This window comes from Pteropus alecto, unplaced genomic scaffold, assembly GCF_000325575.1.
Source record: "Pteropus alecto unplaced genomic scaffold, ASM32557v1 scaffold239, whole genome shotgun sequence".
In the NCBI taxonomy this organism is placed as follows: domain Eukaryota; kingdom Metazoa; phylum Chordata; class Mammalia; order Chiroptera; family Pteropodidae; genus Pteropus; species Pteropus alecto.
The window spans coordinates 12,382,662-12,403,809 of NW_006494613.1; the positions used below are offsets into that span (position 1 = coordinate 12,382,662).

The 21,148-nt window shown below is 31.6% G+C and overlaps 1 protein-coding gene across 2 annotated transcripts in view; it reads left to right on the forward strand.

The window, feature by feature from the left end:
* The window catches only part of CADM2 (cell adhesion molecule 2), a 974,765-nt gene that overhangs the window by 674,424 nt on the left and 279,193 nt on the right, over nucleotides 1–21,148 (forward strand). Inside the window, exon 2 of one of the 2 annotated variants that reach the window (XM_006926238.1) lies at nucleotides 8,873–8,899. The exons of the other annotated variant lie outside the window; for it this stretch is intronic. Within the exon in view, the coding sequence (XP_006926300.1) occupies nucleotides 8,873–8,899 (27 nt within the window). The remainder of the gene's footprint in view (nucleotides 1–8,872; nucleotides 8,900–21,148) is intronic. 2 annotated transcript variants of the gene reach the window in all.

The following is a 21,148-nucleotide window of genomic DNA, read 5'->3' on the forward strand; positions in this document are numbered from 1 at the left end:
ATATCAAAATTGCTTGTTTGTGGTTTCCCACATTCAAGATTTGACTAATTTCATTGATTTAATGTAATTTTTTTTGTCTCTTGAATTTTTGCACATTGAAAGTTCAATGTAGAGCCATGATCCTATCCAAAGTTGATTATATGGGCAAAAATACTTCTCAAATAGTATCGTGTTCTTCTATAAGAGGGTATATAATGCCTGGTATTCTCCATTTTAATGGAGATGTTAGCAGATATGGTGATCCCTTCCTACGTATAAGAACTTGTTAAGAATTGCAGAGTGGTGATTTTTGAATTCTATTATTTCTCCTTTACTTATTTGCTGAAGTATTTGTATAAGGAAATATTTCTATGCATCAAATATCTGGTTACTCGAGTATAACTTTTAGCAATTTTTTCTTTCTCAAGCATTACTTTTACACATTTTCCTAAAAATTTTGAAGAAATTTGATAAAGTCAAACTTTTCAAGTCTTCAAATTCTAATGGGCCTTTGAAGAAATTTTAGTATTTAGATGTTATTTGGTAGCTAAGAAAGTTATTTTGAATAAATCTCAGAGTGATTACTGAAAGAATGTGTTTAACTTTGTGTTAGATAGAAAAACAATAAAAAGAGAAAAATGTAAGTGATTATTTAAAATGCAATTATTATCTATATTTTGAAAAACTGTAATGATACGGTAAGTATCTGATAAATTAGATGTAGTAGTACTTCTTTTCAAATTAGTGTGTGATTTCCTTCTTTGTAAAAAGAAATCAAACTCAGCTGGTATTGAATTGCACTGAATTGCTATACTATTATCTAATAATTGCATTTTAATGTAGTGGGTTTAAAAATATATATGTTCATCCAGTATGGTGTTTTTTATTGCAAATTTGCTACCAAATAGCTTTGTCATCTAGGAAAAGTCACTTACACTAGAGAGTAATGGCAGTGTATTATCTTTTACTTTATAATTTGCACATAGCTATATAAAAGTGAATTTTTCATATTTAGAAATATATATTGTACACTACCAGTGACAATGAGTTTTTGGTTGTTTAGTTTCATTGCTGATAAATTTAGGGCAAGAGAAACATCTAATATATCTGAATAAAGTCATTGATGTCAGGCACCTCTCTTTTCTTGGAAAATCTAAGCACTTTCTAAGTTTATTACTTCTCTATTAATGATTTGATTTCTATTAAGATAATGATTTCTTATCTATAAATTTGCTTATGGAAGGAGAAATAAAAAACAGTAGGATAAAATACCAAGTTATTTCTAAAAAACACTTCTACATTATCTTAAAATAAATGATCCGTAGTGCTTTATTATTAGCTCTCAGTGAGTAAATACCAACAATGTCTTTGCTATCTTTTATTAAATGTTTAACTACTAAATAACTTTTCGACAAACACTTCTAAAGGCAACCACAAATTCATTATGTTGTTCATCATCCATACATTGCAAATACTACTAAAATATGCCACTATTTTATTATCACGAGAAATCTTAAAATAAGATTTTAAGTCATCATTTTGGAGGTTGGTAAAATTTATCTAAACTCTTCTGAAGGATTGGCTCCATAGTGTAGTGGTTAGCACGTCTGCTTTACACGCAGCAGGTCCTGGATTCACACCCCAGGTGGAGCTATGGACCATACCCTGGGTGTGCCAGGACCCCCGAGTGTGCTGAGGTGCCAGGCCCCAGGCGTTCTGGGTGCATGTGGGAGGAGACGCCCTGCCTTCAGAGATCCAGTTCTTAAAAAAGGGAAACGGCAACATCCATAGGTCAGGGGTGAAAGTGGGGGCGGGGGTGTGGAATTAAAGAGGGTGAAAAAAATAAATAAATAAACTTCTGAGAATGTCCTCATTTCCTTACTTTAAAAACCACTATTTTAGATTCACCAATTCTACAATAAATTATTAGATAGTGATTCTTTTCAGATAAACAGAAACTGACTAATTCAATGAAACTAATTAAATTGGTAACATAATTGTATTTTTTCTTTTTTGATAATTTGTATTTGAGATTTTAAAGATAAACCTAAATAATATTAATATGATGCCTAATATTCACTATTCAGCATTCCTCTGTAAATAGCTATAATTTTAGTATTCACACGATTTCTCTTTAAAAATTATATGCATAGATTTTCACATTATTAATATAATTATTAGCAGTTACAAACTTAATATTATAACTAATCATCTCAGAAAAAAATAGTATGAATACCTATAATGTTATAACTTACTGCTTTTATTATAAAGATGAAGAAATGTAGACGTTATATCTAAAACTTTTCTCTGGTCCAACCACCTTTACTTCCTTTCTTTTCATTTTAACTATGAACCATTAAATTGTATTTTTAAGATAATTTTCAGCCACTTTTGGGTGGTGTGTAATGTGCACTTTACAATTGACTTATAATTGGACTACGCCGACAATGGAAAATCTTACAAGTATTGAACATGACATTTATGACAGTATTGCTGTCATCTCAACTTCTTTTATTGAATATGCAGAGAATTATAATTGGGCTAACAAGCCTGGTAGCCTGGCCTCTTTCCAATTATATTAACCAGCCTAGTCTAGTATTAGCTGCCTGAACACACACAGAAACAAGCATAGAGCTTTTGTTTTCCTTTCTATTTTATTTTGGTATCTACCAAATAATCGAAGAATAAATTTATCTGTCTTCATGTAATGTTTGAGAACTTTCAATAATTAATCTCCATTCCACTGAGAAATGTAAACATTTGCCTTTTCTGTTTTTATTTTACTAATTTTTAACAAAAAACTATTTTTTTTATAAAATATTGGTTGTATCTGTTACATATCTAAAGGCTTTTGGCATTTTTTTCTTTGAATTCAGGCTAAAAATTTTAAGTGATTAATTTAAGTTTGAAGTAAAATTTAATTTCACATGAACAAGTCAATATATCGATGAATTAAAATATTTTCTTTGAAATTGAGGCAAATAACATTTTTACGTAATCTAAAAATAAGTTTCAGCTTTGTATAGTCTTAAAAATTATATAAAAGATAAAAAATAATTTCTAATAATTAGATTTATGAAATCTACTAAAATTCTACCAAGGAATTGAAATTGAACTTTTAATTAAAAACAAATAGTAAAAAATGTTAAATAAAACAGTTTGTGGTTTCAAAGATCCAGGGATTTTATCATGTATTAATTATTTGGAACACTAGATTCTGTACTTTTCTTTCTCTGTCTTTTTCTCTTTTTCTGGTTTCCTCTTATTTTACAGCATTCAAAATACTTGCATATTTCCTTTTATCTATAATATTTAATTGAGATCTGCATCTTTATCAGTGATTTTCTGTATAGGAATGTGAAAACAACCTGGAAATCTGATGTACAGAAACAAAACACCACTGAAGTATATAAGGGATATGTACTACAGCACTGTTAATAACAAAAAAAAAAGATTGTCTATCAATAGGAAAATAGTCCCATACTTCATTCAAACTATAAAAATATATAAGACTAACCTGAAAAATATGGAAAAAGTAGGCTTCTAAGTAATGTGTATAGTATTATCCTGTTTTTGGAAACAAAATACACAAAAAATCATATATTACTGGTTATTATAAGAATTGTAAAATTTATTTTCTAACAGTAAATTTTTGACATTGATAATTTAGGAGAAGGAGGAAGATGAGATATTGATTCTTTATATCACCTCTAATTTTTGTCATGTATCAATTCTGTAACAAAAATAATGAAGTAGAAATATTTCATTCATTAAATAAGAGTAATTTATTAGTAAAAAAACTTTTAAATTTAAGTTTCAATATTAAACATTTAAGGTACCATAAAGGGCTTAAATTAAAATTCATATACATTTTCTTATGAATTTACATCATAGTAACAATATCACAACATATTGGTAGTTTAACTTTTGGTCATTGCTTTTTAAGTTAGTTTGAATTTTATCTTTACAAAAACATTCATGCACATTCTCCTTCTCAAGACATGTATGTTCATTTTAAAGTTGTGGAATAAAACAGAGTTTAAATGGGTTTAAGCAAGGACTTAATCAAGGTTTCCTGAAATATTTTTGCTTTTATTTAATATATTTTTATCTAAAAATATTATTTTAAAAGCATAATGTACATTTTTGTATGACCTAGTGGAAGATAAATGCAAAAAGTAAGATCATTTTGTGAGTGTGGATAGAAATAAAAATTCTCAGACTTCTAGTCAAGATGACAAAGTAGAAAAATGCTGCGCTCACCTCCTTTTACAACCACATCAAAATTACAACTGAATTATAAAACAACCACCATTAAGAATCAGGAGGGACACCTTGGCTGCAGAGCTGTCCACTGAAGACCAGTGGATTCCGACCTCATTCTTGACTCCCAAGCCAGAGCACCAATGCCAAGAAGAGGAGTCCCCACCAAATCTGGCTGTCAAAATCACTGAGGATTCCATCCAGGTGAGACAGAGGATTGCTGGTATCCCAGGTATTCCTCTTAGAGGGCCCACACATGGACTTACTTACTATGGGCTCACTCGCCATAATTCTGGCACTGTGGCAGCAGTTTGAAAAATGCCAGAGATATACAAGGAGAAACTGAATTATCTGGCTTCAAACCAAAGGCTGAAGGGACAGGTGTCTTAAGGAATAAAGTGCTGTCAGAAGCCATTGTTCATTTGTTGAGCCCTCCCCTGACACAGCCAGCAGGCATGGGCAAATACCAAATCTGAGTCTCCATCAACCTGGCAAATGCTGATATTGATCCACGCTAGTGATTCTCTGAGATCTCACTCTATCCAATTTATGTACCGCACCAAAAATTCTTTCAGAGGCTAATTTATACAAACTGCTGGATTGGGCTGGCCTGAAGACTTTCCTAAAATCTCAAAGGTTGACAAAACCCCCAAAAGTTGTGACTGTCCTTGGTATTCCCTGTACCTCTTACTAAATTGCCCCAATCCCAGCACTAGTAGCAGCTGGCCTTAGTTCACAGCGTAATCACTACGAGGCTCCTCCATGTCCAGCACAAATAGCTACTAACTACAGATCACTTTGTAGCTCCTACCAGGTGTCCCCAGGCCAAATATAGGCAGTAGCTAATCTTGGCCTACACCAGAGCCACCCCCAAGAGACCCAGAAACAACATACCTGGCGGCTGGCTTCAGACCACATAGAACATCACCCAATTAATATCACAAACAACACACACCCAATAAATGAACTTAGTAGACACCAGAGCCTCACTAAAGTAAATCTTGCTCAGTGGGGTCAGCCTCTGCAGTACAGCTTGTTCACTGAATTCATGGCCGGTTCTCATAGAAAGTTAACCTGAGGATCAATCCAAAACACTGACATTCCAACAGCAAAGAAGACTCAACTATAATAGGAGGGCACACAAAACCCACACAAGGGATACCCCTGGAGCATCTGTTTCAGGTGAACAGGAAGACTGCCTCACAGGACACATACTACATAAGACCACTCCGTAAAGACTGAAAGTCATAGCAAATCTACCTAATACATTGAAACAAACACAGGGAGGCAGCTAAAATGAAGAGACAAAGAAACATGTCACGAAAAAAGAATGTGACGAACTCTATAAAAAGAATTAAACAAAATGGAGGCAAATGGTCTACCAGTTTCAGTGTTCAAAACAGTGATTGTACGGTTTCTCAATTAACTTAGAAGAAGAATAGATGATCTCAGTAATACCTTCAACAAAGACATAGGAAACATAGAAAAAAATATAGAAAACAGAGAATGAGTCATAAGTGAAGAATAGAATAACTGAAATGAATAATATACCTTATCAAAAGATAAGGTAGCAGAAAACACCCAATTGAAACAGCAAAAGAAAATAAAAAATTAAAAAAATGAGGATGATTTAAGGGATGTCTGGGGCAACATCAAGTAAAACATTTGCATGATAGTGGTACCAGAAGTAGAAGAGAGAGAGCAGGGAATTGAAAATCTATTTGAAAAAATAATGATGAAAAATTTCCTAACTTGGTAGAGGAAATAAACACACAAATTCAGGAAGTGCAGAGTCTCAAACAAAATGTACCCAAAGAGGCCCAAATCAAGACATATCAGGATTAAAATGCTAAAATTTAAAGTATTTTAAAAGCAGCAAGAGAAAAGCAGTTGGTTACCTACAAGGAAGCTCCCATAAGAATGTTAGCTGATTCCTCATGTGAAACTCTGCAGGCCAGAAGGGATAGGCACAAAATATTCAAAGTGATGAAATGCAAGAACCTACAAATGAGATTATTTTACCCTGCAAGTCTAGCGTTTAGAATTAAAGAGGAGATAAAGAGTTTCCCAGACAAGAAGAAGCTGAAAGAGTTCATCATCAGCAAACCAGTATTATAAGAAATGTTAAAGAGACACTTTGTAGACCTGGTAAGAGCTACAAAGTGATCTGTAGTTGGTAGCTATATTAAATATATATATTTTTTCTATATATATGAAATATATATTTTCATATATATGATATATATTTCATATACATATGATATATATGATATATATTTCATATACATATGAAATATATATCATATATATATGAAAAAGAAAATATCACAAAGGAAAAAAATCTCACTGACAAAGGGGCTCACATAATAAAAGCAGTGGATCAACCAACACAAATGCTAGTACAAAGGTTGAAAGAAAAAAGCAGAAATATCATGTGTAATTACAACAGTAAATTAAGGAATACACACCAACACACACACACACAAAAAAAAGTAAAAAAATACTGATGAAAACAGAAATTAGGAGGGGGTGAGTAAAAATTGTAGTGATTTTGGAATGTGTTTGAAGTTAAGCGACCATCAACTTAAAATAGACTACTATAAACATAGCTTAGTATATATGAATCATGTGGTAACCACAAACCAAAAATCTATGAGAGATACAAGAAATAAATAGAAAGAAATCCAAACAAATCCATACTATAGAATGCCATCATTATACAAGATAAGAGAGCAAAAGAATAAGGAACAGAACTACAAAAATAATCGGAAAACAACATGGCAATAACTACATACCTATCAATATAAAAATTACTTTAAATGTAATTTAAGTGCTCTAATCAAAAGACTAATGGATAAAGAAGTGGTACTTGTATATAGTGGAATATTAGTCATAAAAATTAATGAAATTTTACCATTTGTGACAACATAGATAGACCTAGAGGGTATTATGCAAGTGAAATAAGTCAGACAAATACAAATTATGTATGATTTCAATTATATGGGATATCTAAAAACCAAAGTAAACAGAACAGAAACAAACTCATAGATACTGAAAACTGTTGTTTGCCAAATGGAAGAGGGATTGGAGGGCTAGGTCAAAAAAATTAAGAGATTAAGATGTACAAATTGGCAATTTCAAAACAGTCACAGGGATCCAAAGCACAACTTAGGGAATATAGTCAATAATATTTTAATAACTACATACAGTATCAGGTGGGTGCAAGACTTATCAGGTGATCTAAGTTATATAAATATCTAATCACAAGACTGAACCCCTGAAACTAATATTATTATTCAATATTTTGAATGTCAGGTGTAAAATTTTTTAAAAATTATCTGTGAGTAGTCTAGCATATACCTACATGTGGATTTATTTTTAGCTTTAAATAACTTGAAAGAATGAACCGTAAATTAAAACTTTCCATATGTAGCTCGTAAGTACTCACTCTAAAATCTAAGTTAAATTTCACTGAAAGTCAATATGCCAAACTAGAAACTGTATATATCTCAATTAGGAGATGGGTCACATCATCTTTAACATCTTTTAGAAAGTGAAAAAGCACTCCTTTCTCTATCAATCTTCATCTTTAAATAGTATTTAAGTAAAAATAGAATCTATCCTTTCAAAATGTTTAGAGGTTTCTAATTGTGCATTTTATCTAGAAGTTTTCCTTTGAGTGAAGAACTCTCCTGTAGGACTGTTATAATTTGTTCATTAAGTTTACTTCTGCCCCAGATAGTGTTTACCACTAGATATAAATAAGCTTAAATTTCTACTTCTTAATGAGAATAATTCCATTTAAAGTAATGGAGTTTACTAGTTTCATAGCTATGTGATCAATCACATACCGAATAGCTAGAATTTAATGAATCATGCGATTTTGATTGTGCGTTGTAGACATGATGTTTGCAATTCAGTTGATGACTTGGTGCCTTAAATCCCAACAGCATAAGGTAATATCTTAAAGCACAGATTTTAGAGTCGGGCATATCCAGGATCAAATTCCAAATTTGCTTCTTTGCAACTGTGTCACAGTAAGCAAGTAATTTGACTTGTATAAGCCCCAGTTTCTATATTTGTGAGGCAATGATAAAAAACTTCTTGGGGTTGTCATTCATAAGTGAAAAATGTATGGAAAGTGTTTACCTTAGTCTCTGGCATTTAGTAAGTGCTCAATAAATGAGAGTGACCTGCTTTTGTGATTTATCCAAACATTATGGACTACATTTTAATTGTTAAATAATGTGAAATATGGTTGAATTGTATATGAGTATTTTTACTTGAATTATTAACTAAAGTTTAGAGTTTAGAAGGACATAGAGAAATAAAGATATATAGTCCTTAAAGAAATTTGGTGCCTTACTGTGTTTGGAATTTGCACTGTGTGACTCCTATCTATTTTACTCTTCCTCATTCAAGAAGTTTAATCATATACTAACAAAATATAACCATTGTCATTTTCTTTGTTATAGGTCTTTTTTCTAAAGTGTGTTGATCATGTAATAATAAATATGTCTTCATAGACTTTAGCTAATAGTAACAACATATCCTTTTCTTACTAGTTAGAGACTGTCTAACATCTAATATGTTTGTTCTCTTCTTCTTGTGCAATCTTTCTTGGAACCAGCGGCTGCTTCAAAAAATAAAGTTAAAGGTGAGCTCCTGTCCCTTTTGCATGATTTATCATGATTTATTTTTTCTGTTCAGTCTTCTAAGTCCTCTTAAATAATGAAGTCAATCCTGTTAGTGATATTGGTTCATTGTGTAGATACTAGTCACAAATTTCTACAAATATAGATACATATTATTTCAATTACTCAGTTTCTGATACATATCTGTATTTGCATGATTGTGACATTGTTTGCTTTTTTGACTTATTTCCTACTTTAACAGAGAGTTTTTGTGCACTAACATTTTGCCTGATGACCTTTGTTTCTTTGGTAAAATTGTAAATTGGAAAAAATACAGCACAAAATAAATCTGATGGTAAAAACTCAAAATTAAACATGCCTTCATAGCATTGTGTAAAAAGGACATTTTATTCTTACAAAATAAATATTATAAACTGTAGGTTTCTATGACATTTCTTCCATTTCCTAGATGCATTAAGTTTGCATTTACTAGAATCCTCATTCTGGCATTAGATAAGTAAATCTTCTTTGATGAACTTATCTAATGCCAGAATGTCTCTCTGAAAGAAAAGACTTTTGGCTCAATGTGTCAGTCTTTATGGTTTTGAAAGAATTTAAATATATGCATGAAATTATGTCATAGATTTATAGTTTACGTTTTTGATTTTGTATTCTCTAGAAAAATCTATATAATTTTAAATTTATTTCTCCTCTTACTAGCAAACATATATTTTAACTCTTTCATTTATTCTTATGCAGCAAAACCGCAATGACCTTATTGGTCATATATTTATGACCTTCAGTTTCTTCATCTACAGAGTGAATGACAATAAATACTTCAAAAGACTGTGAAGGTTGAGTTAGGTAAAATATATAAAACAACTAATAAGATTCTGACTGCTACTAGTATTTCAAAACAATACTGGTTTTCTTTTGCTTCTTACAAACCTGCATCTTTGTGGAAAATTTTCTGACTCTTCATCATTCAGTATTGCTGTGTCTAATATCTTCCTGTGTATGCTCAGAAGGAATGACCAGGTGGTTTTGTCTCCTCTACTTCTCATACTCAAATCTACTACAAAGCAAACCTCTATTATCTCTCTCCCCACAGCTCTGCCCTCCCACAGGTTCTAGTTTTATACATAGTTTTAACACTATGACATAGATTCATATTTGAAGTGTTAACTGCTCCCTGCTTATAAGGCTCAGCATTTAGTGTGCAAGCACTATATTCCTAGCAATATATTTGTTTAATAGAACACTAAATATATAAAAAAGATGGCAAATCTATTGTTACCCTTTGTTGTATCCACTACAGTTATCCTAGTATCTTGTTTCAATAAATGAGCTAGAATAATTATTAGCCAATCCTTGCCACTGTAATTTTCTCACTGATTTTGAACCAAATAAATGATTTCACAAAACAATTGATAAATTACTTGACAATGACTACATGCTTACACATATATAAGAATAATGTATTTGTATAATACAAGGTTAAGACATCCAGTTTTAGAAATGAAGAATTAAGAAAAATGTAAAACAATGTTACTTTTGGGATATAGAATGAGTGTAAAAGGAGATAGAGATTCATATTGCAGTTGTAGTTCTCAGAAAATACTTTATGTGGAAGGTGGAGCTTGAAGTGATTCTTGAAGATTGGGTAGGATGCATATAAAAGATGTATAGAAAAAAGAAGTACATAGGAAAATACTTCGAAAGCATAAATAAAGATATGGAAGCAGAAATGAGTACAGTTTATTTTAATATAATGAGGGTATCTTTTGAGTGAAGACCTGTATTTTTATAATAATGGAGGAAAATAAGTTTAATAATACAATAAATAGGCAATAGAGTGAGCATTTGGTTACAAAAAAACTTGTAATGGTCACATTAGTCACATTTATGATCCCTTGAAAATTTTTAAAAACAATGGATCATAATTCAAATTATAATATACAGATTATACAGTATTAAGTATAGGAAACCAATTTGCTATTGTAGAATTATAGACAAATGAATTATATTTCAGATGTTTAAGTCATGTCAGGAATCAAACTGGCTAGGATTGTGCAATGCAAACATTTTGCTGTGCCTGATTTAGCATTTTACACTTCACCATCCTACTATTTTATACCTATCCATTTTATTTGAATCTCCGTTCTCCACATGTATATAAGCCTGCATGGGGGCTTTGGGGCATAGTTTATCTTATGCCTATATTTTTTGCATTCATAAAGTCTCATAGAGAAAAGAAATAATACTTTCTAAAATGAACTGTGTCTCAAGTAAAAATTGAAATTTTATTTATAATGATTAAAACAGATGTGTATTATGTGGAGATAACAGAGAACTAGTTAATGTTTTGATTGTCCAATTTCTATGTTAAGGAAAATGGTTTGCGAGAAGGAAAAAAAAAATGGTAAGGGGAAACAAAACCCAAGGTAATATAAGAGCAGATGATTACTTAAAAGTAGTTTGTTTCTCCTGGCCCAAACCCAGTACAACCAGGAACCAAAGAAAGTTTTGAAGATCATATCTCATTCATTTATGGATCATCCAAGTGGGGAGCTTCTGGAATATTGGAGAGAGAAATGTGTCCTGATACATTTTTTTTAAATGATTATATTCCAGAAACCATAGACTGGTAAATTTGACATTAATGTTCCAATTAAAAAAACAATTGTAAACAGACTCTTAAAACAATAATTTGTGGGTGTTTAGTTTAAAGGAGAGTTTACTAGGAGTCAGTAGTTATTAGTAATGGCATAAAAAATTACCCTGATTTCCCCCCTTTTTTATATTAATTATTATACAGGAGCAAGAGTATAAATATATCTGAATTTCATCAAAGCAAATAACAGCTAATACTTTTCTAGGAAGAAGCTGTCATTCTGAAGATTACCAATTATTCTTTAGTGGTTGAGTCCAATGGCAGTTTCCCAATCTTCATATTACTAATTTTGCTTTGCTGAATATATATTGTTTCTTTTGATTTTCTTTTTCCTTTGGTTTTGATGTCTCCATACAGACTTTATTTCCTTTTAAATTCCTCTTTACATCTTTCTTTCTCTCTCCTTTCATATCTTGTTCCAAATATAGGTTTCATTCAGGTTATAGTTTTGATCCCTGACCTGAAGAGATTACTTATTGCAGTGTTAGTTCATCTCTCCATATCCACTTTAAGAGATGAAATTCATCTTCTACAAAATAAAGGAAGCAGCCTTTTCTAGATGATTGTGTATCCACAACTAACCTCCCTCGCCATTGTTGACTACTAAGAGAAAAATGAATGAACTAATCAAATTTCTTCCTTGAAATCTTAGATTTGGGAAGGAGGAAAGGAGAGAAAGAAAAAACTGAAAGGGGCAAGAGGAAGACATGGCTAATCAATTTTGTTACACTTTGCGAGCATGAATTTTGTGTGTAGACTGAATAAGAAAATGAATTGAATTGAGAAAAGAAAGAAAAATAAAGGAGGAATATAGAAAGACTGAGGAGTCAATAGTTGTCCTTGAGGTATTTAAGTCTGTTTTCTAATATATTTTGAAGATTCTTTTATCCTCGCCATTAGGCCTGTCTGTGGCACAGCTCTATTTTAATTAAGCTTTCTAGATAAATTTCTGTTTCTTGAAACCAGAAGAGAACCAATTAATATAACTGTCTACCTTCTCTAAAGTTTTCTTAGTTTATTTCAGTTATCATTTTTCTAGACTTGATCTTACTACTAAGCTCCTATCTGCTATTCATCCTACTGAACCCTTCAACTTGAATACAAAAAAACTGAAACACATTTTTCTTTGCAAATCTGAACCCTCAGAGATTCCTGTCTTCTTATGAACAAATATTTGCCTGATTTCCTAGTATAAAATATTTGAAATATCTATAACTCTTTTGCCTTAATGGTCTCCATAGCCAATCAATTACCACATTGTCCTACTATTATGGTACAGAATTATAATCCTACTTATGTCCTAATTTTACAATGGAGGTAGTAGCTTTTGCAAGGGTCTCTCTTCAAATCACATCTTTCTCGAAGCTTGCCTGCAGACATTTCTAACTTGTTTTCTGCTTCAGTTCTCAATACTCCACAATCTATTGTACATTTACGTATTGCAATGAATTTTAAATAAAATCAGCAATGTTTTGCCACTTAGAGATAAACAATGATGTACCTTAGGGTATTCCTAATTTATTTTTTTATAAAATTATCTTATTTCATTCTGTTATAAACTTATAAACTAAATGTATCTTAATGATTGTTCCAGAATCTTATAAAATTTCTAAATAGTGTTAATCTACTAAACATATTTTTAGTCTTTAATTTGATTTTTAGGCTTTTTTTTTTTTAAGTTCAAAATTTGGCAACTATAATGAGGATAACATTTTTATGTCATTACTAGATTACTAGTTATTACTTTTAATCATATAACCATTATTTGGTGCTCAAATAAAAATTAACATAATTATTCTGACTTTGAATAAAAATTAAAAGGTTATACATGACACTCAGCAATCTAAATTGAGTTATAGATGTGGCTTAGAGAATAATTAGTATTTCAATTTACTGGACTTAAGTAATAGTCATATATAATATTATTAAATAAATGATTCATTCAAGTAAAAATATAAAAAGTCTGCAAGTCAACTAAAATATGACATTTAGGTTCCCCGCATACATTTGGGGGTAAACTGAAAGGCATGTAAGTAAGAAGTTGAAATTGAGACATTACTCCAAACTATTCTGAGATTTTACCTTAACTGGGACCTATACTTCACTTGGTACTATATAATATACCCTATTTATACACATAAATATACATATTAAGACATTACATTTTATAGTTTGACAGACATAGGTCAAATCCTGGCTTTTCAACTTATTAAATTTGAACTCCTGGACAATTTTATTAATTTCACTCAAGATTCAGCTGTTGTGAAAATTATATCAGATACTGTATAAAAAAGAATTTAACTTAGAGAATCGTACATAGTAAACAGTGAATCTTATTTATTATTATCTTCATTACTATTATTATTTAAATAATGTCTGTGAAAAAAACACAAAATTAAAAAAATAATAAAGTTAAAGACAAATCCAAACACTAAAACTTTTCTATGAGTATCAGCTGCATTTCATCTTCTTGATGGCAATCATGTTTATGATTATTATAACACTAAAATAAACATATAAAATATAATGTGAATGATCCACTAGGTATATAAGTATTATTTTTCTTTCTTTACATGTAAATATTAAAAACCAAAGTGAATAAATGATATAATTAAATAACTTCAACTCAATGTCAAAATAAAAGAAAGCAAATTAAGAAAATCATGTCACAGAAAGGTTTGTATAATAGTTAGAATGTAAAAATAGCTGGTATCAGTTAAGAAATTGAGAAATAAAATTATATAAAATTTATTTTAAATATAGCATTTAACTCCTGTTGTTGAAGCTATGTATAGATTTTAATGTTAAAACCATTAAGACCTATTCAAACTCTTGCATAACAGCTACACAATTTTTACTAAAAATAACTTATCAAGAACAGTTATTGAAGCTTATGTTTATTTATCCCACACAAGAATGATATAAGAAAATATGTTGGAAATATTAAAAATATGTAAGAGAATTTAAAAATATGTTATGTTTCTATAACATATTCATAAAGGGCTCCAGGTAGACAGCCATTGAGATTGTTTTCTTAATCCACCTTCTATTCATTTCACTTCTCTAGGAAAAGAGTTAAAGACATTGCTATATGTGATAGTTTAATATTTTTAAAGATATATCATTTATTACTACACCTTTTTCTAACTTTTAAAAGTGTAAATAACAATAATAATTAAAACAGCTGATATTTCTTGAATGTTTACATGTGTCAAGCATTACATTGAACATTTTATGTTATTTTTCTAATTTAATCCTCACAAAAGTCTTTGAGATAGGTACTATTATTATTCTTATTTTAAAAAGGCAGAAAATGAAGCAAACGGTTGTCATTTAAGTTCTCAAACTGAGTAAGAATTAGGGCAAAATTCCGAATTAGACATTCTAATTTCTGAGAGTTCAAGTTTTTAATGTATTAAAGACTCTAAAGATAATAGATTAATCAATATTACCACTTATTTAAATCTTAATTATTTAAATGAATTTACCTAGATCCCACCCACCCAGTAGGACTGGCATTGGTAATGAAAGTAGAATAATGATGAGTTATCAGGAACAAATAAATTAGACCTACCCAGGTAGGCTTGTTTTTTTTTTTTTTCTTTTCTTTTCTTTTTCCTTCCAGGTCTCTCCTTTATTTACCTTATGTTACTCTCACTTATTCTATCTTAGAAAAGTGATGAGGTAATTAGTTTCTCAATAAGATGAGTAGTGTTCTAGAAAAGCTTTAGGAATAACTAATGAGAAATGCTGAACTCTGAAGAAAGTAACAAGGTTAAAGAGTGTTTTCGTAAAAATTTTATTATAAGATGATTTAGTAGGTCAAATATAGATAAATTAAGTTGTTTTTAAAGTGCATCTTCATTTGGTGTGGTTTCTGGTTTTTATTTCTCACTGTATAGGGGTTTTAATATGTGTTTGCTCTGTGGAACATCTCATTATTTAATGTATAAGTGTTCCTCTTAATATTGCACAGTACAAAATAGTATGGGTCAGGATGGAAAGACTCCTTTAGATACTCCATTTGAAAGTCTGAAAGAACATTAGTTTTCACTTGATATAATAGAGCTGAAGTTTTCTCTCTCTTTTCTTTTAAAATGTAAATACAGGCTTAGCTTTCCTGAGAACATGTGGATAAACATAACTTTTTTGCTACCAAAACAGGGTACAAATTTGTACAACAATTAGAAATTAATTTAAGCATTGCTATCTTAAGTTTATATTCTAATTTCCATTAAAAATAAATAATTATAATACTTTTATTCTATCTAAACACATCTCATTCAAAAGGCAGGATCTTATGGGACTCCATTCATTCAGCTGGTTCATGTCATTCTGTTATGTTAATAAAACTGGTATTTGCTCATTCTACGTTGGTTGTGTGGGAGTTTAGAAAGTCTGTAATTAAAATCCCAATGTTTGTGTCTTCTTACAGGTTTTTAAACAGAAAAAGCCTGTAATAAGGAGAAATACAGTGATCAATGTGTAACAGTTGGGCATTTAGGAGCATGTTCAAAACAAGTGTTTTAAAGCCAACAGTTACATTAGACTAAAAATAAATCCTATTTTATATTTCAATCTAGATGGAGTGATGAGTATATACATACCTTTAGTGGAAAATAATCCATTAACATGACATCATAATATAAAATATTTACCATTAGCAAATTGTACTGTTAAAAGCTTTGGAGAAGTTTATCAATGTACAAGGGTTCTAGTTTTCACTTTACCACTTACTTGCTCTTCAGTCTTTACATCAGTAAAATAGGCATAAAAATATCACTAACACTGATCTCTATGAGTGACAACAATCGAAAGAATATGTGTAAGAAATTTTAAAACAGGCAAATGATATCTAGACATAAAAAGCTATTAAATAAATGTCATAATCACAGAGACAGAAACTTGATGTTCAGTAATGAATAAAATGTAGATGTTCTGAGCCCATGACAGTGTTCCATGTGCATGGAAAGACCTTGTAGTAGTGGTATCCTTTTTATGCTTTTTCTGGCTAAACATCCTTGAAAAGTGAGTAAAAAAATACATTATTTTATCTGATAAATTTTATTGAAATATCTATACTGTGCTAAGATGTAACAGGGAGAAACTGTATATATAAATGAATGATTGAATAAGCAAAAACCCTATAAAGTAAAAAATATAGAATATATATATAATGTATATGTTGTATATATTACATATATAATGTGTATATGTTACATGGTTTATATATAAATTATATAATTAACATATATAATTATATGTATTACATATATATTCTATATTTTTTACTTTATAGGGTTTTTGCTTATTCAATCATTCATTTTTCATTTCTTTAACCAACATTACTAGGGATTGCTGCAAACATATCAGTTAAAGAAAAGGTAAGTTGCCCACTAGTGTGTTATAATGTGATAGACATATGAGGAAAAAAACATAAGAGTGAGATAGGAATGTCTGAACACAGAGAAAGGAAGTAGTTCTAATGGGAGATTAGAAAAAGGGGACATATGAGGAAGAAATGGATTGTGACAAAGCAAGCCATGTGGATATCTTTGAGGCTCATTCTAAGAAGAGGAATCAGAAGAGTGAAGGCCTAAAGGCAGTAAAGGACACAGCTCATTCAAGGGATATTCAAGGCAGTGAGTGGCTAGATAAATCTGAGCCTAGGAGAGTAAATAAGAGGTCATGTTAGAGGGAATGATGAAATAATGTAAAGATTTTTGTTTTGCTGCAATTGAGATAAAAAGCCACTGGAAGACAGAACAGAAGGGAGATATGCTGATTTAATTTTAATGGAATGAGTTTGGGTGCTCTGGTGATAAAATGCAATGAGAGACATTAGTACACTTTAAAAAAAAAAAAACAGGGGACAGATGATAGTGGTAGGATTAGAGCTGTAGCAATAGAGGTAGTAAAAGGTGGTCTTTGAAAATTACACCTAGTAGAATTTGCTGATTGGAAGTGAGACATGATAAAAAAGATGATTTACAGGATAGTTTTAATATTTTATTTGTTTTTTGTTTTTGCTTGAAAAAGTGGAAAAACAAAGTTACATTTTCAAGATGAGAAAGATTTTGGGAGAAACATTGTAAAATAACAAAAGCTGAGTTTTGAATATGTGAAGTTGGAAATACTATTAAGCACCCAGGTGAAGATGATGATTAGAATTTAGCTATATAAATATAAAATTTAGGAGGTTTTATCCTATAGAAAAAAGATCTGGAAACCACTGTCACTTAATAGTAGATAAAACTATGAGACTGGATTAGCTCACCTAAGAAATGAGTGTAGTTAGAAATCAAAAATTTTATTTCTCAGGACGGATTTCGCAAGTACTCAAAATTTTTTAGAGATCAAATTGATGATGAGATACAAGAGAAGTCAGAAAAGAATCAAAAATAAGCAAAGAAAGTGTTTTCAAAATGAAAGTGGTATTTAACTGAGTTCAATATTCCCAAAAGATGGGAAGTAAAAATGACCCATTGAATTTAGCAATGTGGAATTAATGGGGAACCTGGTAATTTCCATTTAGTAAGAAGTACTGTGAAACAACAGTACAATAATACAATGAGATCCAATTTCAGAGACCTTTATCTTAGTCAAAAAAGACTACAAGGGAAGACTTCTTGAAGGAAGTGATGGTCATAAGAGAGCTGAACTAGTTAGAATCTCATAGGCAAGGAAGAGAGGGAACTTCTCAAATCAAGGAAATGGCAGCAGGATACTAAAAGAAAGCTAATATAGTTCTTGTGGAGGAATCAGTGGCAGACAGGGGTAAAATAAGAGTGAATATCAAATCCAAAAAGTCATTGCCAAAACCAATCTCAAGAAGTTTACCGTCTATGATTTCTTTTAGGATTTTAATTGCTTCAGGTCTTATTTCAAGTCTTTAATCCATATGAGTTGATTTTTGTGTAAGGTGTAAGAGAGTTTCATTCTTTTTCATGTAACTATCTAGGTTTCCTATCGTCATTTATTGAAGAGACTATGCTATCCTCATTATATATTCTTAGCTTCTTTAATGAAGATTAATTGATCATACATGCATAACTTTTTTGCTGGGGTCTCTATTCTGTTCTATTGTTATAGGTGTCTGTTTTTTAGGCCAATATCATACTCTTTTGATTACTATAACTTTGTAACTTTAAAATCAGGACATGTGAGGCTTCTAGCTTTGTTCTTTTTTCTCAAGATTCTCTTGATTATCAGAGTTTTGTGGTTCCATTTTGTGGTTCTATTACTGTGAAAATTACCATTGGAATTTTGATAGGGATCACAATGAATCTGTAGATCACTTAGTAATATAGACATTTTAACAATATTAATTTTGCTAATTTGTGAGCACAGAATATCTTTCTGTTTCTGTATTTTTCAGTTTCTTTCATCAATTTCATAGTTTTCAGTGTATGTCTTATTAAATTTATTTATAAATATTTTGTTCTTTTGAATGTAGTTGTAAATGCAATTGCTTTATTTATTTCTCTTTCTGACATTCATTGGTGTGTAGAAAGACAACTAATTTTTATATATTGATTTTGCATTCTGCAAATTTACTGAAATTATTAGTTCTAATAGTTTTTTGGTGGTCTTTAAAAATTCATATATATAGACATACCACATGGTGCCTTGAATGTTTTAGTACATGCGTGTTTGTTTGTTTGTTTGTTTGTTTAGTTCTAAGAACAATATGAAGCATTCAGGGGCTTTAAAGAGGAATAGGTATAAGGATGATGGGGTATTATCAAATTTCTATTTTGGAAGAGATCATTGGATTTTTTGTTTTTTGAAGAACAAATTAGAAAGGTTACTATAGATGACAAAAAGACAAGTTAAATTCTTTGAAAAATTGCAAGAGTCCAAGAAGAAATACTGATAGGTTGGCTTAGAGCGATTAGTGGCAACATCAGAGAGCAATAGACAGATTTGAGAGAATAGAAAATCCTTCCAAAAATAAAAGTTAAAACATTTAGCAAAACAATCAAACCCTGAATTGCAAATTAAATAATTGCCTCTAAATAAATATAAAAGATTGAAAAAAGTTTACTATTCCTCATATTCTTCATTGTCATTAAAACTGCAGACCAAAACCCAGAAAACTAGAATAGTTTTTATCTTGTTAATATGTTAGATCACAGAAAAGCACATCTCTACAGTACTGTGTAATAGAAGTAAAAGTAAAGGAGAAATAATAAATCGTATCACAAAAAAGTACTAGATAACATCTTCTTTCCTTAAAATAATTTTTATCGGGGTGGCTTCAAAGTGTAGTGGTTAGCACGTCTGCTTTACATGCAGAAGGTCCTGGGTTTGCGCCCCAGGTGGAGCCACGGACCATACCCTAGGTGCACTAGGCCCCAAGTATGCCAGTCCCCGGGTTCATGCCATGAGCCTGTGGGAGGAGATTGCCTGAGATCCCAACTGTGGGGTCCAGGCCTGGCTAGTCCCAGGTCTAATGGTGATCCAGGCTTGTGGCTAGGAATAGGATCCCAGATTTAGAATGTTACATTAGTGTAGTAGGGCATCTGCACCTAAAATATATAAACATACTTCAGCTTATTATATCACGCATTTGTGGCTGAATGTCACTATTGTACTCTGATATGTGTGGAACCGTGTGGTCCCCTGGGGAGCAGAAGTGGAGCACAAGAAGGGGAGAAGAAGAAGAGCAGAAGCAGAAGCCCACTCCCGGCAATAGATTGCACTTCTCCCAATAGAACTGCACTCCCCACAATAAAGGTGATGCCTGCCATTTCATTCTCATGTCAGCCTCTTGTACATTCTTCCAACTAAATATCTCACCACTGAAACCTAACTTTCTCGATGAGCTCGGTGCTGACACCACTCCAAATATCTTTTAGCAGGTTTTCCATACAAATAGCTTGTCTTGTATGGGCTGCGTGTGCTTGCCTATTGTAGTTAAGTCTTGGTTGCTGTTTGCACATCAGTGAAAGGAATTGTCCCATGGGCTAATTGATTGTGAAGACTGGCCAGTGACTACAGTGAAGGAGCTGTTGTGCAGGGGCTGATGCTACAGAGCAGGATTCACTTTAGTAGGGCTCTGACTCTTGCCCAGTTTGCACTCTGGCTGTGTCATTCTCAGATGGGGCCCTGGGTGATGTTCTGGTTTGGTTCGAAGCTGGCTACCCTGTGTACTGCCCTGGAGCTTCCTGGGAGAGGCCCTGCCGCAAGCCAAGTTTAGCCTCAGCCTGTGCCCTGCCCAGGGACACCTGGCATGAGCCACCAAGCAATTCACAGATGGCCGTCACTCATGGAGCTTAGAGGCACCTCAAGAGGCCAAACCATGAACTGAAGCTGTATGTTGTGAGTGTCAGGCTTAGGGCTGCTCAGCAAGAGATGCAGGGCATGCAGAAGTCAGATGCTACTTGTCTGGTTTTTCTGAACCTTTGAGAGATTTTAGAAAAGTCCATAGTGTGAGGCAAGACAGGCCATTTCTATGGAAAAGCTACTGGAAGTGTTTTGGGTGGTCCCATGTGATCTATGGTGTGAGATGAAAACATTTAATTTTTACTCTTTTGAAAAACTGTAGTTTAATAGTTAAATTTACTTTGGAAACAAATCCGCTGTGAAAAATAGT